General features: G+C 43.8%; 1 protein-coding gene across 1 annotated transcript in view; it reads right to left on the bottom strand.

The window, feature by feature from the left end:
- The window catches only part of me1 (malic enzyme 1, NADP(+)-dependent, cytosolic), an 85,837-nt gene that overhangs the window by 13,351 nt on the left and 44,689 nt on the right, over positions 1–27,797 (bottom strand). The window contains exons 4-8 of the mRNA XM_071902407.2: positions 20,301–20,376; positions 18,280–18,441; positions 9,631–9,734; positions 1,094–1,203; positions 110–207 (exon numbers count right to left, since the gene is read on the bottom strand). Of these exons, the coding sequence (XP_071758508.1) occupies positions 110–207; positions 1,094–1,203; positions 9,631–9,734; positions 18,280–18,441; positions 20,301–20,376 (550 nt within the window). The remainder of the gene's footprint in view (positions 1–109; positions 208–1,093; positions 1,204–9,630; positions 9,735–18,279; positions 18,442–20,300; positions 20,377–27,797) is intronic.

The raw sequence follows: 27,797 nt of genomic DNA, 5'->3' as shown, positions 1-27,797 counted from the left end.
AGACAGGTGAGCCAAGAGGACTGGGTTGAGAAACACTGGTCTAGATGATTCTTAAATATCCCCCTCCTGACACATAACAGGTATTGAGAGTGCCGTGTTTTACACCTACCTCCCCTGCACCTTGGAACAAGATGGTATGGTCGCACATTTTGCTCTTGGTGATGCGAAGGGCAGCCAGGAGTCCAGCTACCGCCACTGCAGCTGTGCCTGAGGGAGAATCCAGAGCCACATCAATACTTCAGTCCAATTTTAATCTAACTTTATTGACATTCCTCATAGGATGTATTGTATTAATGTTACAGCCCATAGCCTATAGCCCTGGTGGAGCAGAACCTTCTGAAAACTACTTGGAAATAGCAAAGGCAGAAAAGCCAATATCTTCTGGTGACATTTAAGGTGATATTTGGCAGGCAAATATGTTATTAATGAAGTTTGTTCTTAGTAGACTTGTATATTATTTACAGTGAGGGAATCAAATCAAACATAACAAACTGAGTTTTAAATGTGAGCTGTTCCTCTACTGCCAAATCATCATTGTAACAGTGCTCCTTTCTCCTTGATGGGTGATGAAAATGTGAAATCAGTCCAAGTTGCTTCTGTACGTAGGCTTAATTTCAGGCTAATATTATTTACATTTCACACAGACTACCAAGACGTGAGTGATCCTGTGGTTTCATTACTGTAACAAGCAAACCAGAGTTCAGAGGAATGGATGGAGATGGAAGTATTGATTGGTTAGTTAAGCACAAGAGTAGATAGACAGAAGTGGGAGTGTGTGTGCTTGTGTGTGTGTTTGTGTGTGTGTGTGATGGAAGATGGGTGATGGAACACCTGTTGAAACCTGTGTTACCCTTCCCCACCCCCACCCCCATACCCCACCCCAGAAGCTAGGGAGGGCCCTCTGCACCCTTCAGCAGTACAATCACACTCAGTAGGAAATTTAGATGATAGTGTGGCAAAATGTGAGATTTTCATTTCACGGCTGTGCGACGGCAGCAAAGCAAAAAAAAATGACAGTCCCACAGGTAAAACATGATAATTGGCAGGTATGGCGTGTGTACTTGTGTGTGTGAGTACGTGAGTATATTTTTACCTTGGATGTCATCATTGAATGTGCAGTACTTGTTGCGGTATTTGCTCAGCAGGCGGAAAGCGTTGACGTTGGCAAAGTCCTCAAACTGAATGAGACAGTCCATCCCATACCTGTCAACACAGAGCTGCAGTCAATCGGACAGAATTAAAATGAAAGAAACTGGAGACAACACTAGAACAGACATGATGAGCGAAATCCTGATATTAATGATGAGGCAATTCAGGCAACATGTTGCACACACACACACACATACATGGAAACATATACACACACACACACATACATGCAGACAAAACCTTTCTATAGCCAGATGAAAGGTAAAAAAGTCATGAGGGTTCAGTCCTGAGGGGGGCACTCTCCCGCTGCGCTAAGGAGCATAGGAGGAGAATATAAATGGAGAGAGACAGACGCTGGGATGATGGCTTGTCTGTGCACATAATAATAATGCATAGAATTCAGTTTTAGGAATATGCCATGTGAAAAGGAATCAAATGAAGTCTCTCTCTCATAAAAACTAATACTCCAGGCTTGACTTTAAGCCGCAGAGGCTTGGTTTGCACCTTTTTTCATTAGAATGACATTTGACAAGCTGACACCTGTTCCCCGACTTTACGACAGCACCTGACAATGGGTTTCAGAGAGGGAGGTCAAACCTCCGCAAAGGAGCAGAACCACAAAAACCCTGAATTTGATGGAGAAGAATACAGGGCCCACCCAGTCTCCCAGTAAAGCAGCGGTGTTCTGTTTTACAAGATGCTCACAGACCACCTATCACACATATTCAATACAGCAACACAGCAGGAGCCTGTGCCAATAACGCCCTACAAAAACATCATACAACAAAAATAAGCACAGCCTTATGAGTCCGTAAATTAGATTTAGCAGCAACAGAGAGAAGGAGTCCCAGATTCCCATGCCTTTCAACAGATGGAGCTTATGTAGAAATCCCAGATTTTACTGGATGCTCGCAGAGCTGCTGCACTTTTGCTCCATCCCCAAGACGAATGGCTTGGGAAAAAAATATGTCTTTCAGCTGTAGGAAGTTGAAAAAGAAAGAATGGTCTGGTAACTAGTTGGATGAGAGAAATTAGAATTTTGTTTTACAATATATCAATGTGGTTCTACAGCATAACACTCTGTCTGCAGTGCTACTGCAGGACAGATGCAGGATAAACAGTAATGGGGACTGAGTCTTAAAATCCTTTGTTCCTTAAAGCAAGTGGAAAAAAAATTTGCCACTTGCTTCCAATGCAAATCAACTTAAAATGACTATGCTGACACAGTTGGAGGGATTGTGGGATCCGCCTTATTTCTCGCAACAGGTGAAAATGCATTGGAATCAAGTGAAATTATCTCACCCAACAAGTCAATACTAGGCTAAATAACTACAATTGGTCTTTTTCCAGTGTATAGTACATTACCGATGCAAACAATGTGGGATAAATCCATAAATGAGGCCTGCCGCAATGGCTAGCACTGTGTATGATGCTCCTCAGCTGCTGTAAATCTCTAAGAGCAGAGTCATCAAAGCAGTGTAACTTTTATTAAGTCAAACTCCAGTGTCATACAGAAACAATGGGAGGAGAGGGCGAGGTCGACTCGAACCTGTAAGAAAAACACCAGAGCTCACGTTTCAGTGAGCTAGTGAGGGAGGAAATTGGGGACAGGCCAAGCAAACAGAGCGAGCCGCCCCAAAACCCCCAACACCTGCAGACCTGTCAATCACATGAACAACAAGGAGAGGTGACGGGGGGAATGTATGTTTCAAATCCTTCCACATGATATTCATTTTTTCACTGTTGCTTGGTCTCTTTTCTCCCCTCCAGTGTGCTTTATATTGAACTTTCTCTCTCTATCGCTCTTTCCCTTTCTTTCTCTCAGTCTTTCCATCAAGCCCCACCTCGTACAGCATATGGAAAAGATTCCTCCTTCGAACTCTTATTGTACAAATCACCAAAGCTGTTTCCCACTTGTTACAGTGGCTGCTAAACTGCTTAAATCTTCAGTGGTAGGAGGAAGAAGCTGAGGAGCGGAAGAGAGGCAATAAGAAGAGAACCGGGTTCAGCCATGATAAAACTAAACGTCCTGATCAGAGATTGCCATCACTGCGTCTGTCTCGGTATTTATCCATCCTCTGCCATACTGCACGACAGTGATGCCTGACGCAGAGACTGACTGCCTGACTTTCAGCCAACACAGCAGTAGCATTGAGGAGAGAAATGTGTTTTCTATCAAGCAGAGAGCAAGCACTAAAGCACTGTGAGGCTATGTGAGGAGGACGAATAATGAAGCCAAGAAGGGATCCATAAACTTTTCATTGTGTCGGGGCTCTGGGAGACAGGCGACAGGCGAGGATGGATGTGGCCCGGCCCCGCCGCCAGCGCAGCGCCCTCTTGTGTGGTTTGGTGTGCCTCACTGCTGCAGAGGTCACACCAGTTCAGGCAGAACCAAGCTGCCCATGTCGACAGTTCAAAGAGGTGGATTTGGAAGAAGTGCTCCGAGGAGGATGAGAGTCATGCTCACATGCTGCAAGTGACCTCATACAGTAAGGAGACGGAAGGATTAGAGCTGGAGGCTTCAAATGAGAGCTGATGAGAGAGAATTCGTCTCCTGTTTATTTTTACTAATGTTAATCTGGGATGAAATGTGAGAGGGCATAATGTATGAGGACAGTATGCATTTCATCTCCGAGGGCTTACGGAACGGCATTTCAAAATGAGAGTCAAGAAAGATCAGAGAATCTTGACACAGATCTGAGAATGACTGAGCTGTGAACACATGCATATTTATGGACATCCACTGACCATAAACTACAGAGTGAGTATTTGTGGTTGTGGTCCGGGAACTGCAGAAAGAAAGGAACATCTTTCCAGTGCAGAAAGCTCTGCTACTTGGCCTTAGCCAATAAAGATAGGGGGAGTGTTTCCGACAATGTGTGTATTTGTGTGTGTGTGCATTGCCTTGGACAAAGCTCCTCTCGGAGGCCGTTTGTGTTCATGGTCCCTATTCTGCCTGTTGTCTTTCCCTGATGACCTTCTGAATGGAACCCCACAATCCCACAATGCACCTCTCTGCCAGCTGTAAAAAACCAAAGAGACAAAGAGGCCGCATTTGCTTTTGTATCTAAACTAAAGAAGCATCCAGAGCTGTAACCTAGGCAAGCCGAGGCACACCCAAAGATGAAAAACGTACAAGTGATATTCCGGACTCCTGAGGATGTGACAAATGCAGTAGTCTCTGAGCAGTGAGAGAGAGAGAGAAAAAGACAGACACATAGAGGCCGAGAGGGAAGGATTGAGAGAGAGAGATGGATGGATGGACAGTAAAAGTTGTTGAGAGGATGTTGTCCGTCCAAATCTAAATCGGGCCTCAGCACGATGAGAGCTCTGAGTTATAGTGGAGAAGACACGGAGGCCGTTACGGAAAAAGAAAGTAACTATCCACCCATGCCGTCTTGATTTGGCAGTGGGATCACCTTCCTTCTCCCTGTCCAGTGCTTTGTCAACAGCAGTGTCTGTTCAGAGAGTGTCTGGCTGGGAAAACACTCCATCAGTCACTGGGATGAGAGAACAGGAGGGAAAAAAAGCCTCCCTACAGCCTACACCTGCTAATAGATGTAATACAGAAACAGTAAAAACACTGGTTTCTGCTATGGCCTCTCACTTTTCCAAGGCTGTGGGACGAGAACACTTGAAATGACTAAATGACTAAACTTGAAATGAATAATCATAAATGGGGGAAGAGGATTAGAATAAGCCAGGAGGGAGGGAGGCTAATTAAGTTCGAGCAGTGTTTACTTATCAGTGAATTTAAAGCTGCATTGTGCACTGACGGCCCCAAGTGGCAGCAGGAGATAACTATTTGAAATGTTTGAACGTTTGAAGGACTTCATTACCCAGAAATCATGTGACGTAGTGTCAATGAACTGCGCACTCATCAGACCTAAATTTTGTCTTCTTAGTGGCTGGTAGGGGTGGAGATGGTGAACACAAATCCTTTCACAGCAGGTTCAACCATTGTTGGTGAGTCCAGCTTTCTCTGGACGTAACATTCACTTACTTCTGTTTAGGACAAAGTTTGGTATTGTTTATGCTCTGAAGTTTCGATTCATCACTTCCTGTGTGCCGAAATTTCTTGTCCGTGATCATACCAGAGACTTTTCTCGACTGCATCCCCAGTTTGTTATTTAGACTGGTGTATTTTTACATAAAAATACCTAATGCAGCTTAAATGCTCCACAATAGTCAAGAATTGCTCAGTGCTCAGTCAGTCAGTCAGTCAGTCAGTCAGTAGCCAGTCAGTCAGTCATTCATTTATTCAATCAATCACTCACTCAAATGATCATATGGAAGCAGTTGTTGTGATCATCTTTAATTGGGATATTGGGGACCTAACCTTTCCTTCCATGGGACTGTTTAAACCATCTGAGAGACACCACCAGCATAACACAAAGCTCCTTTGTTCTTCACACTTTTATTCTGCTGCAATTTATGATTTGCCTCAATAATACAGGAGGAAATAGTGTGCCAACAAGGAAAAATACTTAGGCTCATTGTTTTCTGTAGGGGTACATGGATGGTTTCTTGCTGCTTGCTGCCAAACTCACCTCATTCAGTGAGTGTAAATGCTTGCGACATTACTATTAATGTTTGATACTGTGAATAAGAGCATGACATGTGAGATGACAGCCGCTTTCCCATGTGGCGGATCGCTCAGACGCTCGGTGTTATGTCTGGGCCAACGCGTGGGATAAGGGACTTAACGAGTGACCCAGCTCCTTCAGGAAACTTAATCTGCCTTCATCGGAGACTTGATGAAATCTGAACCAGGCCTCTCGATGTCCGGCTATTAGGAAGTAGGTGGAAGCCCCATCTACTTCCAGTGCTGAGGGGGGCGACTAGAAGCAGAGGAGGCATGAAGTGATTCTTTTAGCCGAAGCGCATTCATAGCAGCCAGTGAGGACCTCTGCAAAGAAGGTCACGGACAAGGGCGCTCTGTCCAAACACAGCTGTCGAACCTGTGTGCATGCGTGTGTGTGTTTGTGTACACACACTGGCTGTCTGTTAGCGCTGTCCCTACGGGGCTTTGGGGCTGAGGCCTGGTCCCTTTTAATAAATCCCCAGCCCCCTCTCGCTCTCCAGAGAGCCAGTGTCTCTCAGCACACATTATTTCTCAAATCCCCTAGCCGGCATTGAAGACGGAAACAGTCTGCATTCTTTCTCCTTCCCTCTGTTGCTCCATCCACCCATCTATGCATCTATCCATCCATCCATCCATCCATCTATCCATCCATCCATCCACCTATTTATCCATCTGAACGCCATCTACATACAGTATACAAATATATCTTTTGGCCAATCTTTGTATATTTTAAAACATAACTCCTAACATATTCTGAAGCATGTGAAACATATTGTATTCCCCTATGAATAACCTCTTAGGAACACTGGTGACTACATACAGAGACCTATGGAGACAGAGAATGCATGGAGTCAAACCAGTGCTGTTTAGGTGTCTGACACCACTGAACTGGCCTTCCCCCACCTCACCAGGGTCTGGCAGGAGCCGAGAAGTTAGAGAAGCAGGTTTGTGACTGAAAGGTCACCGGTTTGAATCCCAGAGCAGCTGGGAAAATCTGGGTGGGGAAACTGAAGAAAGGCTCTTCTCTCCCTCAACAACCGCTGTCAAAATGCCCTTGAGCAAGGGTTGTATGTAGGGATGGCAGCTCCCAGATGTGAATGTGTGTAAATGTGTAAATATGAAGCAGGGTTTTGTTTACTTTCCCTGGATAAATAAAGGTTGAAAAAAAGAGATCCATGACAAACATAGAGAAGAAGAGGACTTCGGTTCTTTAGCATTTGAAAAATGTATGCTCTTTTGGATTTTACTTACATTGGGATCTCACTTAATGTGTTGAATGTGTTAACACTGATGGACAATCATTTATATCAAATAAAAGAATGCTGCTGCTGTCATTGGATTTATTCTGCAGTACTTATATATTTATAATATATTGCAAAAACTAAAACCATTGATCTTCTGCCCCGTTTATTGCTACTTCTCTGGGAAGTTTTCCCGATAAAAACATTTTATCAGTGAATCAGAGTTGTAACGAAAGCTTATATTATAAAACCTAAAATCGATAACCACGTCCCTTCCGTTTCATCTCAGTACGTTTGAGCCATGGGATTCTTACACAGTTTGCAGCAACAAAAATGCATTGGATGGATTTAGACTAATTGCAATGGATTGAAGTGTGATGAAGTGTGAAAATTGCCCAAAGTTTTGAAAAGGCTTCAAGAACATTGCTGAGCCTCAGTTCATCCTTTTATGGGTGTTGTGGCTGAGTGCGGGACTGATGAGATTGTATCTAATTCTAAGAGTCTGGCTGAAGACAAAAGGAGTAGCTGACACCTGCAGATTGTTAAACAGGAGGAGAATATTAACTGAAGGATGGGAGCCTGGCTTGAAACCAAACATTTGGTTGCATCACTACCCATTCTCTTTCAACTAAGAAATACAAAATGGTGGAGGAAAAATGCCTCTGGAGTTTTGCTCATTGGTGATGAGTTAATCGGTAGTATTATGAGATGAGCGGCTTCAAATTACCTGCCTTTTTCCTAGTTTCTTAGAAAACTAAACATGAATATTACTTAAAACTGTAGGGCTGTAATCATTCATTCAATCTTGGACCCCATAATTATTCATTTTCCGCCAATCCGGCTCCGTTGGGGAAAAAAGCATCGCTGTTCCCTGTAGTTGAGAAGCCACCCGGTTATTAGAGAGTCATGGCGTCCTGTTGCCAGCTGGAGGGGGCCCAGACCCAGGCTTCTCCCTCTGGACTCTGGTCTCTCTGGACTAGGACGGGGCTTAACCAGGCCCATGTGTCTGTGGCCGCCATGGCTCCGTGGCACACAGGGACATAGAGATACACAGACATGTCGACATGCATGCATGCACACGCACAAATTTACAAAAGTCTTATCAAGGACAGGACCATAATAAACACACACAGCACAAGACGTGGGGGGAGCACCTCATTCAAGCTCAGAGAAGAGGGGATAAGATCAACACAGATACAAACCAAATGAAAACAATGAAACAATGAAATACTGAACAGTTACACGCCTTCCTGTGTCTCCACATCAAACAAGCCAAAGTTAACCCGCCATCTCAATCCACTGCTGAAATTAGTGGAGACAGGGGTTAAGGATGGCAGCATTACATCACAACTCTGCGAGTTATGTATCCTCTGTGCTCAGGGAATTTAGGCAAGGGGTCTACGCTTACAGTGTGGCCAGAGATTTTTCCTGGACTGGGACCACTGGAGTCAACACAAAACAAACAGCTCCCTCCACAAACCAGGGGCTACACCACCCACCATATTCATATACATGGATATGTTTACATGCCCACTAATACTCCCTTAGTATTACTCAAGTATTACATTCATGAGTTGGTGCTTGTAAATGCCACATCCTGTTTACAAAACCCGGATAAGCTCTTCTCTAAGAAACTAAGGTAACTCGGACATCCTGATATTATCTGGGGTACTGATGAATGTAAACATCTTATCCCATTTACTGTTGGTTTTTGCAGTCTGCACAAGCTCAATATTGCATAGCATCATGGGTAAAGGTATCAGGTCAAAGCATGACAGCAAGCCTTGGTAACTCCAGGTCCTCTTATCTCTTATCTTCTTGAGAAAATGAAACTGTGAAATGTGAAGTTGTGTCTTTATATTATGAAAAACGTTATTACACTCTGTTGTTTAGATGGCAGACGGCATTGCATAGTGATTTATTTGATGTAGTTATGGAAAAAATGCCAAACGCTGAGCAAGTCAGGTTGCAGCTGACAGAGCAGAACAGACAATATTATGCAGCCAAGTATCAAAATCATACAATTGGTTGAGCTAGTGAGAGGTCAATGGTCACTATCTGGTTAGCTGTATCCACAGCCATCTGTCTAAGGAGAATTATGCCTATGATTCATGAAATCAATAGTTCCTAAGGCTTTACGATCACTTTTCAAAAAGCTAATGTTGCCATGTAACAAATGCAGTTTCAGTCAGTAAGCAGAGTGACATTGCTTAGCAACCAAAACTTAGCTCAAGAAAGGTAAAACTGAATCACTGGCGACTTAAGAAAGTTCCAGACCCCCAAATCCCACAAGCCTTTTTTTAGATGCAAGGCTTTGGCTGCACCGCCATGCATACTTTGAGCATGAAAGTACATAGTCTAAATATGCAAAAGCTAATATGACACATAAATCTACAGTTTTATGGTTCTCTTAAGCAATTACTCCAACTGCTATGCAAGACAACAAATTAATTGTGAGGTTTTACTCTAAATATTCACTCAGTGTCTTCAGAGGGTGATTCTTCTATGTAAATATCAGCGGACATGTATTGACTATGCTAAACTGCTTAACATATTTCTTTTAAGAGCTCCATGTGCTGTTTATATCAACTTACAATAGCAGACGTCTTAAAGGAAGCGGGGAAGTGGTGTGTTTGAGGGCCAGCGCGGTCATACCTGTCTGACACAGCCGTCATAAACTCATCCAGCAGGTCGTCGTAGGCCTGGCCTCGCACTCTCTTATGCCTCAGCCCGATGTAGAGAGGGTCCTTCAGCAGCTCCTGCAAAAACAAATGCGGGAAGAGAGGAGAGCGAGAGGTGAGAAAAGACAGAATGAAACCAATAGAGAGTGAGAGATTGAGAGCGAGAGAGGATGAGAGAGAGAAAGCAAGAGAAAGAGGTGTAACGGCATCTATCTAGCTAGCTAATAGAGTGGAAAACATTGATTTAACAAACGATGCAAACCAAAACAGGGCCAAAAAGATTTGAATGAAAAAAAAAAGATGTAAGATAATGAAAAAAAGGTTTGAATGAATGAAAACTGAAGAACACTAAGTGAAAGGAGAAGAATACTAAACTGAAAACTTGGCTTTTTCGCCCACAAACTTTTTAAAATGTTTTTAAAACTTTCAAAGCATTTTTTTAAGTTTCAAAACTTTTTTTAATTCACTTTCAAAATAAAGATACAAAAGTAACTCCATAGGGGATGACCTCACTAACCACTAGGCCACCCTGCCGCCGCCTTCTCCTCATTCACAGACAATATTGGGTCACTCACTGTATCCTAAACGCCAACACAGTTTGCCTGAACTGACTACTGCTTACTGCATGACCTGTAGTAAATTAACTGTTACTGGACTATTACATCAGGGGACCAAAATATTACATGGGAAAATCAGTATGGTATAATTTGATGCCTGTACCCAGAGTCAAAATAATTACAGAATAGAATGGAGTAGAGAATGGCAGCATAACGTATGTGTGTGTATGTGTGTGTGTGTGCATGTTTAGTACAAGGTACATGTCATATCTCCAAGGTACTCTAGGCAGGAAACAGTACCAGGCACAATAGAAGAATGTATGAAATTGAACAATTACGCTCTCCGTGATTTCTGTCCAGTCTTTACGTTCCTTGAATGGAAAAATGAAGGAGGGAGTTGACAGATATATGCGTGGGCACATCCACACACACACACACACACACACACACATACACACACCTGTATCTCTGTAGCCCCAGGACCTCTCTATGCTGTAATGTGAAACGTGTGTGTGATCCTACAGTGCTGAGAAACACTTTGTGTCAGTTCACACACAATCAGCAGATACATCTCCATGTAAAGTAAAAGCCTAAATCTAACCCTGTTGCATCTTTTGTCATTTTAATGTAATATCAATTGTTTTCACACACCTCTAGGGAGAAGTCATCATTACACTGGTGGAGTGAACTACCTTGGTTCCGGTCATACTAAACAATCTTTAATAACTGTATTTTGCGTTGTTCTCTGCTAATACTCTCCTGGCACCATTCAAAAGTGTTGTTATGGTGGGAAAGTGTGTCCAAATCCTCCAGCATCGCCCTGACTGAAAAACCACAGGTGCACTAAATCTTAGAATTATTCACCTAATCTCACTTCCTGAGGTTTTCAAATCTTAAGACTTTATCAGCACCCACAATACACCAAAACCCTTCTCACCCCTGGAATGGGTTGAAGTGACGGGAAAGATGAATTGAGGCGCGGTTTCCTCTTTTGCATTCCCACCTGGCATGTTATGAAAGTTGTTTGGTGACGACTGAGTAACTGTACTGGCAAGTGAGAACAGGAGGCAGGACACAGGTATAGAGAGCCAGAAACCCTACTGTGATGGGTTTTTAAGACTTCGAGCTGGATGGAAATTAATTTAAGCGGCGGGGGGGATGAATGAGAATGTTTTTAAGAATGTAAATGTGAGAATATCTGGGCAATAGGAAACAGGCCTGAGGCCCTGTTTTTCAAATTTACATTGACTAAACAGTCCATCAAAGGAGAATTTGCACTCAAGCTGATGCAGATGGAACGCAAAGGAGGAAAGACATAGCGAAAGTTTATTTGCACAACCCATACTCATAACCCCCCTCTGCTGCGACCCTCTCATCTCAGCAGAGTTCAAGGTGGGGACTCTCCTCTGTTCATTCACAGTGACGTGAAGAAGGAGACGAAGGGGGGACACCAGTGAACTTTGACCCTTGCACTTCAGTATTTTGAAGGATGAGAGGGATGCGGCAGAAAAGTGAGAATTAAGAGCAGAGGTCGGTGGGCAGGTGTGTGTGTGTGAGAGTGTGTGTGTGAGAGAGAGAGAGAGTGAGTGAAGAATTAGGTGGAAGTGGATGCCTCCTAGCAGTGATAGATTGCTTACAGACGTTCCTGTGGTCTTTCCACACATACTTCATCAGAGCTTTTACAGGGTGCACCTGCCCGACACAACATCGCTCTGTCTTTGTAATCCACCTGAGAGCTTTGAAATGATTTTAAAGCTGCAGTAGACAACTTTGCAGGTTGGCGGCCCTGAATGGCAGTGAGAGGTAACTGAATTTTGAAGATTTCAAAGCCCAGAAATCATGTAAAGCAATGTCAGTAAACAGCGCACTCCTTGGACCTAAATGTCTTTGTCCTGCTTTCTTTGGACGGAGCGCTCACTGGTTAGGAGACAGTTTTATATTTCACTCTTAAATTTCTATTCATTGCTTCCTGTGTGCGGAGAAGATTTCCCACCACTGATCATACCTGACACCAGAATTTAATTTGGGGAAAGACGGCAAATTTATGGTTTCATTTAGTGGGGCTGGTACACTCCTCTCTGTTGAGGCCCCCCAACATTGCACTTTTGGTCACTTTATAATATCAGCTTCGCCATTGTATGTTGATATTTTTGTCAGATGTTTATTGCTGTAACAGCAGTCTGAGTGTTCCAAACTGTCTGAATGAGAGTCAGAGTTACTCATTACATTCCCACCTTGGTCTTGTATTTATCCCCAGCAACCCCAAACACCATGCAGCACCCCCCATCACCCATTGGATGTGGTGTGTCCACGTGGGACCTGTCGCGCTGGCTTCATTTCCTCATTGTTTGCAATGGAAAGAATGCCCTGTTGCATGTTCCCAGCATTGTGTTGCGTGTTTTTGTGCTCAGTGCATAGGGGGCAGAATGTAATCAACACTTCAGCTTTAGCAATATATAATGAAAGGACATAGATCCTCATCACAGCTGGAAACAGACATAAAATAAATCTTAAATCTGGAGTTCGCTCTCCAGTGTGACCACGGCAACAGAAATTTTATAGTACAGTATATATCGTATATCATATTGTATAGTATAAACATTAGATTGTATAGATCCACACATGCCATCTGGGTATTTGCAGAGTACAGCTAATTCTCAAGCCTTACTACCAGTCTCTCTTTATGCCAGTTAGCATTATAAAGTTCTTCCCATTTCACACACTGTTGACAGTGGAGACAGCCAACTATGCTGAAGTCAACACGGCTAATATCATGACAGGCTAAGAAAAATAAAAAATAGACATTTAAATTTGGTTCACCCACACTCTAAAAATATGTGGTTTGGATAGGACTCTACAAGTGAGGGTCAAGTTGTGTAAACTTGTGTGTGTGTGTCACTTTTTAAGCCTGCTTTAGGCATGAATTTTGTTTTTATTGCGGTCTCATTTATTCTGTGCATGCCTTTGAGTATTTTATGAATTGTTATTCTTCATCTATTGTTCACATGTTTTTGTTTATCCAGTAAAGCATTTTGTAACCATGTTTTAAAAAAGTGCTCTATAAATAAAACTAATTATTATGATAATGGTGATGATGATGATGATTAGTATTATTGTTACCCCTTTAGCAGGTTTTCCTGCTCAGGGTTTCAATAGCCTCGTAGAAACTACAGGAGCTACAACTAGTATTTCAACCCCAATCCTCCACTGAGCACTGCTAGGCAAAAAACACTTGGACACAGTACTTGGACACAGACCCTTAACCTCTATCTGCTCCACTCTGTACTCTATGACTCCAGGGTATTTCGATCCCAGTGGGTGGGGAAGTGATCCGGAGCGTTGTCATGCCTCATTGGGACAGGCAACCTTTATTTCCCTGGGATTTTGGAGCTACATAATTACAGGGTGCCACTAAGATGAGTGGGGCTTGGAGAAGGCAAGCGCCACCTTTCCACAGCATGGTTATGAAGGACTTGCCATGCCCAGGGCCAGCTCAAACTGTTTATAAAGTGACATTTTGTTTATTTGAAACCACATCCCAGCTGACAAATCATCTCCAAGCAAGCATTTGACGGACGGCGACGTGCAGGAGGGGGCCAAGTTTTTAAGGTCAACCCAAATGAGCACAAAATTCTCACAATAAGATATTATGGCAAGGTAAAAGTTCATATTAAAACAGCTTTCGAGACTGTTTTGAGCTAATATCAGAAAGATATTTAGATGCTGATTTCCCAAAATGATGCATGTAGCAGCTATGGACGACTGCAAATGTCCTCTATTGGACTACTGTATGATGGTGTGGTAAAAAAAGCTGGTCCATCTGCTCTCATCTCATTATGATCAGAGTGTCTGAATGAAAGCTACATCAGTTTCACTTCATTACACAGTCCACTTGGGGAAACTGTGTGACCAAAAGAGAAAGAGGTGCATTGTGAGGAACTCAGATAGTCGCGAGTAGTCAGTAGTCGGTAGCAGAGCGAGTTTCAAGCGGGTTGACCTCGTTGACACTGTGCTGAACTGTTGACATGAGTTGTCTTTTCTGTCCGAGATTATCTACTGTTGATTGGCTAAGCTGTCCTTTGTGTTGTACAGCCCCTTCTCTTTCAGAGGGGATTAGTCCTCGTGTATGGCTTTACAGTTAGAGACACAGAAGCCCCATTTTCACTGCCCAGTTGCAACTGTTTCCAAACTGATGACGGTTAGGCTTCGGGAAAGTAATATGAAGCTTCATCCGACCGTTTTGTGGTGCCGGACTTTTGATGAGGAAATTTAAGTAGTTTAACGTGCGACTTCTGGTGTTAAAAATGTTCTGCAGCCATCACTGAAAAATGAATTGTAACGGAACAGTGGAAACAGGGCCAGAGACAAAAGATAACCTGGACCTGTCTGAGGTAAAAGACACTCCACTTTGGACTCATGAGAGCCCGCCCAACACACACACACACAAACAGCATATTGTCCGGGATGACATCATCGAGTCTCATTTCACTGTGTGTGTGTGTGTGTGTGTGTAAGTGTGTGTATGTGTGTGTGTTGAGGTTGCACCAGATGAAAGGCGCAGGGAAACACAGAAAGATAAAGTCCAGCAACAGGAGGGTGCAGTTAGGTAAAAACTGAACTACCTGCGAACGTAGAACTTTGGTTAAAAAACATGTTTGTTTATCTGTGTGAGTGTGTGTGTGTGTGTGTGTGTGTACACATGTATATACCTCTGTATTTTTCCAGTCTGTATCTGTGTATATGTGAGACAACGATAAGAGATGTCCAGGTAGGAAGGCTGTTTAGGATTTATTGCTGGTCCATACACAAGATTACACAGCTACCACATTCCTCTGCAGAAAAAAATGCCACAGGAGCTCACTTCCTAAATGTCTTGAGCCATACAGACATTTCGCAGGCATTTGAGCTCTGTATAACCTCCTGATGGTCAGAGGGTGGGGGGAGTGTAGAAAAGATAAGTGTAATAATCCATATCTATATGTCAAAAAGGGGTGAAAAGTTCAGATGCAGTTTTGAGTTTCCCTGTTGCTATATGGTTTCCTGGTTAGTATGATGCGGTTTTTCATATTGTTAAATTTAACAGGGATTGGATTACATGAACCATGTCGCCACCCATGAATGATGCAAGCACCTCTTGGGGCAATCAGTAACAAGATGCACCATTCCTCCCAGTTTCATCAAAATTGGACCAGTGGTGCAGCAGTTATGGCCTTCCAAAGTCAGTGTGCCAATGATCTACCAAGGAAACATGAATGATTTTGGTGTCTAACAGGCCAATCTCCCAAAAGCTCTGTGTATTCCAATATATCTGCTAGCAATGTTCCCTGATCCCTTTTGTGAAAAAACAAAACACAGTGGGACCAGGACCTGACTGAGATCTAGAGCTCCATGGCCAAAAGTCTATTAGGATGACTTGGCTGTGTGCTTGACTGTCTGTTTGTATGTCTGCCTGTCTGTCCCTCTCTCCCCCCCCCACCTCCATACCAACTCAAGGACAAATATAATCCTGTAATAACAGTCATTTTAATAATTAGCTATAGCTACCACTACCTCATAGCCTCCCACCCCCATCTGCTCCCATCGTACCCTTGCAGTCGGGGCTGCAGAGTGGGGCGGGGTACCAGGGGGCAGCAGGCTAGCGTGCCTCCCATATGAGGCCAGGCCAGAAGAACTCCACATGGCTTAAGACACACACACACACACACACACACACAGCCGGTCCATTTATCCCATTACATCTCATTTAGCCTGTCATCTCTTCAAAATAATAGAAAAATGGAAAAGTTGGCCACAGCCAAGCAGACTACAGTAAAACCCCTTTTATAGCTACTTCTTTTAAGGTTGCATAACCAGCACACACGCACATAGACGTGGGCTATGTGTATGTGTGTGTGTGTGTGTGTGTGCGAGTGTGTGTATGTGTGTGTGCATGCGTGCGCATGCTTGCTCCTGTGCATGTGTGTGATATCTGTTATGATTCCGATGGACTGGGAGCTAATCATTTATCTACAGTAATCTCTGCTCCAGGCTCTTTCTCTGGTAGGTAAGGTGATTTTTTAAGGTGAGCTGGTTTTTCATGCTTGCTTCATGTCCTAAAACCCTACAGCTCCTGAGAAGTGTGTGTGAGTGTTGCTTTAGGTGATAAAATCCTGTCAATCCCTGTGCTCCCGTAGCTCTCGACTGTTTCGGCAAGCATTTTCCAAGATTGGAAATCAACAGGAGGTGCATCTCCTCTGGGAGTCTAAGAAAGAAAAACACCATCTCCACATATCAGTCAAACAGTGCACAGCTAGAGACTGCGCTCTGCTTCTGTGCATATAACACATGCACACACACACACATCCACCCACACTCACACACAAATGGAAGTGCATTCTCTCCCCCCTCTTCTGGCAGCAGGTATAAAGTGGATTGAGGACACAGACAACTGTGGATCAAAGACTCCGAGGCAGCTTGTTAAAGTTGTGTTGTGATGCCTATAAAAGTCTAAAAATTGCTGTAGTGCACCCAAGACTCCTTGATCTGCATGTGTTCTCCACAGAGGATCTCTCCAGGCAGTATTATCATCCTTAGCCAGAATCATTCAAACTGAGCAGTGGACTCAATGTGGAGAATTTAAAATGCATGGAGATGCCAGTACAGGAAGAGGTCAAAAGGTAGAGCTGTGTAGCCCTATAAAGAGAAAGAGCTGAGGGAGAGGACCTGGCAGAACGGGAGACCATATAACTCTCTGTAACACCAGATCCAATGCCACCAACTGGACTAATGTAGCAATGCAATATCTTTTATGGGCTTTCTCGGAAGACTCTAATGTGTCTTATTACAAATGTAGGGGATTTCTGCTGCAACCCCAAATGTTTTGATGAAGTGTGAATTGGCTAGGTGCAGTCAGAAAGGGAACTAGAGAGAAATGTCAGGCCATCCAGGGTGCCACCACCTTTCTGTCTATCCAATTTTTACTACCCGCTCTGTACCCTTCCTGTTACTTTCATTCCTTGCTTCATTTTGCTGTCAAATGCATCTAACCTAAGCACCACCTCTCATCCCTAATTCTCTTCAGACAGTTCCTTGGACTGAAACTCAACTCTAGGGACTGAGTCATCTGAAGACTGGAGATCAAGTCTAGGAAAATAGACGAAGGATGGCTTCTGACAGGCTGAGCTCAGCTGTGCCTGGGCAGCAGGCATCTGGGGCTGCCACTCCCTTGGCCAAGGCCAGGATGACATGGAGAAAGTACACAGAGAGTTATATATATAGAAGTATACACAGACTATTCTTAGTCCGCTCCGGCTTAAGACTACAGACACACGTGCTACCCTGCCCACAGCGAGGATCATCTTTCATATTTAAAGAGAAGGCACTACCATGGAGAATAGAGACCATAGGTGGGTAACCGTGGCCATGTTGGCTGGTACTGTCACTGGCTGGCAGGGCGGAGAGGTGTTTTCCGAGCTGGCATCCATGAATGGAGCTGCTTACCTCACTTATGTAAAGGGTGTTTCCTGGTTGAAAAGTGTGAGATTTTTGTTTTCTTTCCTTGGCCTGTTCATGGGAACTGTAAGCAGGGCCTACCTGGTTACAGTGGATTAAGAATGTTTCCCTTCTGGCATATCATGCGCTCGTCATGGGTTTAAAAATGATGGGGCTTGGGGCAGCAGGGTTGTGCAGCGAGCAGGGAAACCATTTTCTCAACTGGGAGGCCCGGGCTCAAGCCCCCGTGACTTTCTTATTTATATCCCATGTATCCTGTTATTACTAGCTGCTGCAATGACCCAATTTCCCCATGGGGATCATTAGAGTTGCATCTAGTCGAATGACAAGCATCCGCCCTGCTGAAGTGTCCTTGAGCAAGATGCTGAATCCCTACCAGCTCCAGGAGCACTGTTCTGTAGCTGACCCTGACCTTTGACCTCCTTGTGGAGGAGGGCAAGCGATGAGAAAAGCAAACAATTTCCCTTCGGGGATCATAAAAAATATTAAAGGATTGGTTTCACTGCACTTAGGTGACTAAACGTTAGAAGTCTCTGTTTTGCTTGTTAACTAGCTGTATTTAGATGTCTACTTACCTCATTGTCTGTGCCCACATCCAGCATGACGGGCAGACACTGCTGTGGCGGCATGCCTCCGCAGGCTGTGTAGAGGGCCAGCTTGCCCACAGGTATGCCCATGCCATAGCAGCCCAGGTCTCCCAGCCCCAGGATCCTCTCTCCGTCCGTCACACACACAGCCTGTCAATCATTAAAAGAGTCACATACAAAGCACAGTAGCCACCACGACCACCTAAATCATCTGTTTAATTGGTATGTCTGTGTATAGCACTACTGTAAATAGATGGCTGTCACGGCATCATGTTGGTTAGCTGTATTGCATAAAAGAAATACAGCTGCACTGACTTTTTTTTATTTTTTTAATTACACTTAATACACGATTTAAACAGAAAATAAATAAACCAGCCTTCCAGCTCTGCCTCCATGTCTCATTAACTCATAATACTGTTTCACCAAAACAAGTCCGCCCTGCCGCCCACCAACAGAATTCTTTTTCCGCCTTGTAGGCCTGGCTCTGCTACACGCTCCTGGCTTTCCACTCACTACTCACTTTACTCATTAAGCAATAAATAAGCTCTGTTGGGCGGATTTCACAACGTGAAACAAATCGATTGTGTAACACTTAATATCATCAGCAGAAGTGTTTGATCTCAAATGTTCCCAATTCCGAGTGTTTCTCTTTTCCGTGATTAGTGTGACGCAGATGACTCTGGCACGGAGATTTTACAGCCTTGTTCCTCCCATCTGACAACCTCAATCTGACAACCTCATGCAATGTCGTCAGTTTTTCTATTTTACTGTTTTTTAATGCATAATGACCATATTTAACACCATTAAAGGTTTATTACATTGTTTTCACAAGGACTCGCTCGTTATTGTGTATGGACATGTGACAGAAAATCTGCCAAAGGCTTATCAGTGACTGTCTGCCTTGGCTCTCGTTTGCCCTCTCTCTATTGAAATGTTGTAAGTAGGGCATATTTGGTGAGTTTACGATAAGACCACCCTCACAATGAGAGGCGGCATGACAGCGCTGAGGTAAATGCCATGCTGTTGACAGCCGTGAACAGGTGGCTCCTGCTGCAGGTAGGCTATATCTGACATGCCAGGAATGCCTGGTGGTTTCGTCATGCTGCATATGACTAGATTATGACTTGCACATAGTTGCTCTATATAAGAGCTTAGACTAGGAATACACCAACTTTTTGGGAGATTGGTCCGTTGGTCAACTTGTTAGGCGATGAGACACATAGACCCCAAAATAAACAACAAGAAAAATAGTCTAAGAAAAATAAGATAAATAACTAAGAAAACTGACATTTTAGTAATAAAAAGTTGTTAGTGTTTTTGTTAGTTTTTTGATATGGCCTGTAGATTCATACATTTTTAAAAATAAATATCGTTAACTCGATGTAGGTGATCTAGTCAGGTTTATTTTTGGAACTATTTCAGGTGAGCAACCATGTATTCATCCCCTGCGTAATGATTTTTAGCTGTACACAGTCTAACATCGGCTACCACCTTCACTTCCTATGGAAACAAGGAAAGTAGTCCCTGATAGTTCAAGACAGCTATTTTATTTGTAGATCATATTTTGTTTAAATTTTACCAATCTCCTTCACAAAACTCCCTGACTTGGCCGCATGTCACTTAAGACTACTTACCATTTAGCTTTAGCACTACTATAAGTTCTCATTTTCTCATTTTTGATATAATGCTAGTGGCCTTCTGGCATATCACTCAAAATAGTGCATGTTACAATGTTATGTTCCCATCACAAGAGGTAAGTTGACCAATGGGCCAATCTCCCAAAAACCTGGGAGATTCCTTTTCAGTGGATCTACCATGCATAGACTTACATTGTGCTCTACTGATACACTTAAACTGAAAAAGGGCCAGTGCTCAAGGCTCTCCTAAGGATTTTGTGATGTGGCTACAATAACATTAATGATATCAAATACTACTCCTGTAAGAGGTGATGTAATGCCACTGTTTGAGGCAGTTGAAGGTGTGAAGCCTCTGTTTGAGGGATAATTTACCCTGATGTCCTTTTCTGGCCAGCTCTGGAGCAGCGTAGAAATATGACCACGGTCATGAATAGTGATGAAAAGCCCCCTGGAACAGATCAAATAGAAGAACTTAAGTTAGCAAATCATTTCAACTAAAGGTTTTCACATTACTTTGAATATATTTAATAGGCATCATGGGGTTCCAAATAAGTCACACGTTGTATAAATGATAACCACTATTCCTTACAAAAAAAACCTTTTACTCTCAAATCCTTCTTTGGAACTTCAGAGGACTTGAAGCAAAAACAACTTTTAAGCTCTACTTCAGAGACCGTTTGAAGTTTGGGTGCTGTGTCTTTCGTGCTTTCCTTTCTTCTAACCAAAACTGAACTTTATTGAATACTAATGGCACCTGAGATATTAATGTTGAGCCAAGAGCCCAGGCCCTCTGTGGGGAGTCTGTACTGCCCCCGAGGCACCCCAACTATTCATTCATCTTGCTACCACCAACCCCCCCTACCAACAATCCCTCCTTCCTTCCCTCGCTCCCTCCATGACAGATGTGTCCTTTGCCCCAGGACAATCCCAGGATAAAGAGATAATCTCCATGCGTGGGGTCCAGCTCCAGTGTCTACCCAATCCAACAGACCCATCTGGTTATGGTGTGAAGGCAACATCTCCTCCATATGTGTCGGTGACAGTAAAAAACATCACTATTTGCAAAAAATCTGCTCATAAAGTAAAAACACCGACCCATCCCAGGTCAACGCCGGTGGAAGGAAACAGTGGGGAAACGTCAAACGCAGAGAGCCTGAAACACGTTGTTAAAAGTGTTGGTATGTGAGAGGAAAATATAGCGAGCTAAAGAGAAAGACATAAAAGTGTCACATAAAAATGCTTTGATAACCCAGGGATGAGGCAAGCTACACTGTCAGTGCTGGGTTTCCACTTATCAGCCACTGCTACTTCAGTGAAGAGCTTTCTCAGGTAACAATATCAGCACAAAAATTCAGCAATTCACAAGTATAAGTCCTCAGATAAATCCCATCTGTTTGAGTCAGACAGCCACGTAAAACCACATACACTATACCGGAAGAAAAAGTTGAACCAGTGTCAAGAAAAAAATGACACAATATGTAGTGAAATAACTAAAGTTCAACAGAATGATGTGAGATTGTTTCACCTGAGAAAGTTAAAACTCTCAACTTTATGGAAATAGAAACCTTTGTGACTTGAAACTCAGGCTTTGGATCCGTTACATGCCCTGTGGTTATGCGTAAAAGTATGTGAAGGATGTGTGTGTGTGTGTGTGTGTGTGTGTGTGTGTGTGTGTGTGTAGGGGGGAGCACAGCTGGTGGATGATCAGTCAGTGTTAGGGCCACATTTCTCTAGTCAAAAGGTGAAGGAGCTCACACATGGCAACCCACGTCAGCCGCCTCAGGCTCGACATGTTTGGCCTCCAAATGTAAATACTGTGCGTCCTCATCCTTCCATTACCTGATTCTGTGATGAGTTAGGCTGTCATCATATAGGACACATTTTTTGAACACGCCTGCACCTTTTTCAGCTATTTTCAATGGTTTGGTGGCGGCAGGAAGGCGTCTAACCAAACTACACGCCTTGCATTTTGGCCGCAGCATGTTTAGAGGCGTTCTGCTGGGCACTCCAAGTTGAACATGTCTAAACTTTAGCCCTGCCGCACATTACGTCAATGCAAAAATAGTCCTTGAACAGGCACTGTGTAGCTCTTGGATGAGATGATACAAGTGTCTGTGCTCTGTTCTCCCTGGGAGGACGTCATGTACCCACACCTCCATTTCAGAATGGGCTCCTCATCCTCTTCAAGAGCAGGCAGAGCCATCGTTAACTTCCTCTTGATCATTTTTATTTTCCATCACATTACCCCCTTTGTCACTTCAGATTAGCTAGCGAACACTTAATATATCTATTAAATGTTCGCTTGCAAGTTGTTGTCAAACTTTGTGTTGCATAGCAACAAGAATGACATAACGCTCCTTGCGCCCTTTGAGTTTGTGTTTCCAACCGAGAAGTAGCGAGAAAAACAACATAAGAAAACAGTGAATGGAAATTAAAGTTCAAGAGAGAAAAAGAGCAAGATTGAATGAAGGAGAGAGTGAGAGAGAAAGAGAGAGAAAGAGAGCAAGGGGAGGAAGGGAAGGGAAGGGAACATTGTCAGTCTTGAAGCTATTAAGTGACAGGCACGTCAGAGCTGTAGAGGGCAAACAAAGGTCACTAGACCAAAACATCCGCCATCCATCACATTAAACACCTTTCAAATGCTCTGGCAATGAAACAGCCGCAGAGGTCAGCCATGTAGTGGCGCTGGGCAGCACTAATGATCTCTAACGCACCACTTAGCTTTCAACCATCGGTGATCAAACACACACATCTGCACACACGTCCTGCTTCAAATGTACCATGAGTGGAACGAGTCTGAATGACGTTTGCACAGCTGTAAGGGACCGTTAGCATGCTCTGTCTGTATGCACTGTATGTGTGCGTGTGAGAGAGAGAGAGCGAGAGAGTGTGTGTGTGTGGCCTGCTGTGTGTGTTTGCCTGGAGCGGACCTGAAGCCAAGAGGACTTGAGCCACTGCCAATTACAGCGTTATGAAGGATTGTGGAAGAAAGAGGGGTTTTAGGCCTGAAGGAGCGACCCCAAAACACAACTGTTGGAAAACAACTGCTTGAGATGGATCAAAGCAGACAGCCAGGCTGACATTGATTCCCAATCTCTGTGAACCTGAATGTTACCAAAAATATTAAGACTTTTCAAATTCTGCTTGCCACTATTCCTCACCTCCTGTAATTCTCCATGTCTGTCACTCCCTCTTCCTCAGTGCTTTCAGGGGAGCCGTTGCTCTCATGACCTTTGACCCTGACAAGTACTGTGAAGTAGAGAGTGGGGACGGTGGAGGAGATGTCAGGAGTGCCTGTGATGCCTTTTATTGTGTTTACATCATGGTCAACAGTCAAACACACACACTCTCAACACACCAACTCCTCCCAGAACTATACAGTATTTCCATCATACATCTACCTAGAGCTGCAGAATGCTCATCTGCAGTGTATCATCTAGGTCTATATGAAGTCAGGAATTACGCTGTTTTGAATCCATCATCACCGCGCTTAGTCTGTTAGGATAATGGTGATCTTAGCAAAGCAAGATTTGTGAATTAGTAACAGAATAGTTTAATGGATCACTGACAGTATACAGAGGCTGTCAAGGGGATGTGTATCATATGAAAGCGTTTTGCCCCCAGCCCACTGACCTTGTGAGGTGTGTGTGAGTGTGTGTGAGAGAGAGAGAGCGAGAGAGAGAGAGAGATCTTGTACTTCTCCTTGTGAGAGACAGTTTGCGTTTTACACCTTCAGACATTTTTGCGAGGTGAGGTCATTTTGCCGGTTCTCACTTGTTCAAGGAGTTAGTTTACGGTTAGGGTTATCAATCTGTGATGTTCAATGCATTCCAGGAGGTATTTTGTGATGAAGAATTGTAATTAACATTTTTGGTGTACCCACTTCCCCTCAACCTGCCTCATCTACTTCTACTAGTTAGTGATTCCCTACATTTCCCAGAATGCCTTTTGACAACCCTCAGAGAAGAGGTGTGAATTTATTGCACCTTTAATCAAAAGTGGGTGTATGGGCATATAAACAGAGAGTTTTTCCAGTTGAAAAAAAGTGGGAATGGAATGCCGTAGAGTGCTGTCACAATTGTTCAAATTACAAAAAAGCCAAATCAAGTCTTGTGGCTGCATTGCATTCTAGTCCATTTAAGCTACTGCTGGTGGAGAAATTGGTATCTCTGTCTCTTCTACAATGGATTTCTCTGTGTATGATTGTTGAATGTCGATACAAAATGGTCTAGACAGAAGCCCTCGCTCATTGATTCTGAGGGACTGATGCCAAAACCTGATATTTACTGTTGATGTTTTAGATCATTGAAAACCTTTCTGCTATCAAACTCCATTGCAGCTGCACTGGAAATATCTGGATGTGACATGACGATATCTACATTTGGCCAGTTATCAGTGGGAATACACAAAATACACCACCAAACTGCTAGGTACATCTGCTAGGTACATCACTAATGGCTGTTTCCTAACCGTATTAAAGTGTTTCAAATTAGGTTAAGGTTAAGGTAAGGCTTAAGGTTAAGGTTAGGTCAGGGTAAGGGTTAAGGTTAGGCATGTAGTGGTGGGGGTTAAGGTCAGGGAATGAATGTCATCAATGGAAGGTCCTTACAAGTATAGTAAGACAAACGTGTGTGTGTGTGTGTGTGTGTGTGTGCATGCATGCATGTGGGTCTGGCGGCTGCTGCTGATGTAAAGACAATGATTAGCCTGAGCCTTGTGTTCTACATGAGAGGAAGGCCACAAAGAGTGGAGCTGCCCTCTGTGGCTCCTCCTGTAAGAGTGTGGCGAGAGCGGAGAGGGTAAAGAAAACAACCTGATGGCCTGAATCAGCACCACCGCTGACCTGCAGCCAGACATAAAACACACCCCAGGGACTGTGGGGGGAGGCAAAGCTGCTTTCCACACCATGACCCAAAACACACTTTGAGCCCCATAGGGAAACAGGCCTCTAAGCACTGACCCGTGTCCTCAGCAAACACCACCAGCTGGGGGGTTGGGGTAGGTGAGGGTGGGGGGGGGGCAGCCACTCACCCTGAACACATCCGCCACTCCTCATACCACCACACAACCTCATCCCTCACCACGCTGGACGCCCTTGGTTTGCCGCCACATAAGGTCCAACTGACAGAATGGACACAAATCACAGAGAAGGGACTGTGAAACTGGTGTTAAAGGTCACAGTCACACACTATGAGATTTCTCCAACTGATTACGCTCCAAAGCTGCCACCCCAGGCTGGTTTTCATGGTTAGGCTGAATCTCCATTTCACAATCTGAAATGTAAAAAAGTACTGTTGAGAGGCAAAGCCAAAGACCAAAACAGCAGCCCAAGTTACAGAAAACATCCAGGACTTCGTTCATGTCCTATATTTAAAGTACCCTTTCACTGTAAAGAAGAAAAAAATGTTTCAACCCAGTATTGGGTATTAAAGGACTAAACCAACTTTTTGGGAGTTTGGCCCATTGGTCACCTTACGCAATATGTGATGAGAGGATTGGCACCAAAATCATCTCTGTGTCTCCAGTAGATAGCTTTGTCCGGTGCGCATGGGCTAAAATCGCGTAGTCAAATTTGAATTTTTACTGCACCTTCAACCCAGCACAACTGAATTTCGTATATGATCTTAATTTGCAGATTTTACAGCAAATAAACTGTACAGCGTTTTTACAGTGCAATGTTACCTGGAGAGGCCAGAAATAGCTCTAAGCTGTATACTCTATCCGGCTCTGTACCTGTTGCAGCCGTCAGCCAGCTGGAGCTGTCATTGTACTGCTAGCTGTTATTGTTAGACTAATTACTTTCTCATTTACCCAGAGCTTGCGCTTGCTTGTCATCTGTGAAATACTGTACCTTAAGGGTTATGCAACAAGAATGGTTACGCAAGCCATGCACATGTCGTGTGTCTCTCAGATGGGGGAATGACAGTAACTTTACACTGACAGCCTTACATACAGAGAGACACGGAGACACATGTACCTCCCTGAGTGATGTAATCCTAGCCTGTGTTACTCTCATGGACAAAGCTATACTCCTCAGCTTCTCACTGACTCTTTGAAGCTGTGGTTGGACCCTAAACAATTTGGAAACATTTCTCTCAAGGTAAACCACACATGTCTTCTCTGGCCATGACATGAGGCTAAACAGTTTCCTGGTTTTGGTTCCGTGCTTTAATTTGTGTTGAATATCAATAGCCCATTTGCTCCTGTCAATAGACTGGAAAGACATCGGTATGGGGTCTAACACACATGCTGGCCAGGCTGCCTCTCTGTCATTCTATCAGGTGAATATGGCTTCCTCTGAGGACCAATACAGCATCAAGTGAGACAACCCAAATGCATAAGCACACTAACACACACACACACACACACACACACACAAGGAGACAGAGTAATTTCTACGACTGGATGTGGTATCTGACCACAAGCTGTAGAAAAGGACTGACAGCACAATATTTAAGCAATGAGAGCGCTGGTTTCAACTTTCTGCCTTGCTTCCTTGTGTAAGTGGTACTTAATAAGCTAATGGCTTTCCATGGAAGACAGTTAAGCTCAACTTATCACGCCAGCAGAAACAGAATACCTTCTGCAGAGTTAGGTTATTCTATAGAGACAATAATCTTCACTTTTGTTAACTAGAGAGAGAGACAGTTTTATTACTTAGATTGGACCCATGGGCTTGGTCATACCGGCTATTTCTTCAAATAAGGACCATTAACTAAGTTAACACAAAGCAGTGTAGCTGTTGGCATTATACATTAAGAATAACATGCTGCAGCGCTTAAAGCAGCCAAGTCGTTGACTAAACCAATATCAGAATATGGTGTAGTTAGAAGAGCCAGAGAGAGGCTGGGTGCTGGCGTTGCCAATCAATAGCCATATCCCTGCCAGGGCCTGTGCTGACGTAAACTCTGCTCGCCTAGTTTAAAAATAACTGCAATTGCAACGGAAAAGATGACTGTCAAAGAAACTAAATATGCAACAGAGCTCTGGGACGAGGGAAAAGTGCTCTGTAAAAGAAAAAAAAGAAAGAAAAAACAAATAGAAACGACAAAGGAATCTGGATAATGGGGGAATAATTTAGCATCAGCCCAACAAACCGTTTTCCTGCCCATAATCCTTCTCTCCCCCTCGCTGTGTAAGCATATGTAAGCCTGCAGTTCCCTGTCATTGTTCAATCAGAACAAGGAGCTTGTGTAGGATGTCTAAGGGCTGTGTTTGTGTTTGTGTTGTGTGTATTTTTCTAGGAATTTGTCATAGAAGCAAGAAGTAACTGCACCCAGAAATTATTGTACAACACAAAGCTCTCATCACTCGGAAATTCTCTTTCTCTCTCTTTCCTTCACTCTTTCGCTTCACTCCCCCCTTCTCTCCATACATGAGTGTCCATGGACAATGCACTCTTCTTCTGCCTGCCACCCTCTATGGCACGCTCGGGCTTTGACACGATTCCATCTTATGACAAGTATTCAGCACGTTGCCTGAAACACCCTCTCCTTCTACACAAGCGAGAGACAATTCCTGTTCCTGGCCTTGGAAAATCGTCACCCCACCTCCACCTCCACCTCCACCTCCACCCCCCATTCCACTGCCGCCCACTGAAATGAGCCCGGGCTTTCACAGACCAACCAATCTTCCCTCTTGAAGCCTTCCAGATTGGGAGAAGAGAGGGGCGGGAAATATATGAGAATGTGAGGCCAAAATGGACACTGCTTAGTCAATTTGATAGGCCTTTCATCACTTTGGGTGACATACTGTAGCAAAACATGAAAGGACATGGAATTATTAACACGAGCCAAGCTGCAGGCGATGAAAATAGCAACCAGACAGCGCGAGGATCTGTGATTTCAAAGCCTGTTGTCTACTGTACTT

This window comes from Centroberyx gerrardi, chromosome 12 (assembly GCF_048128805.1).
Source record: "Centroberyx gerrardi isolate f3 chromosome 12, fCenGer3.hap1.cur.20231027, whole genome shotgun sequence".
Classification (NCBI taxonomy): Eukaryota; Metazoa; Chordata; class Actinopteri; order Beryciformes; family Berycidae; genus Centroberyx; species Centroberyx gerrardi.
The sequence above is the reverse complement of the archived record's forward strand: the minus strand, read 5'-3'. Positions and strand labels throughout refer to the sequence as shown.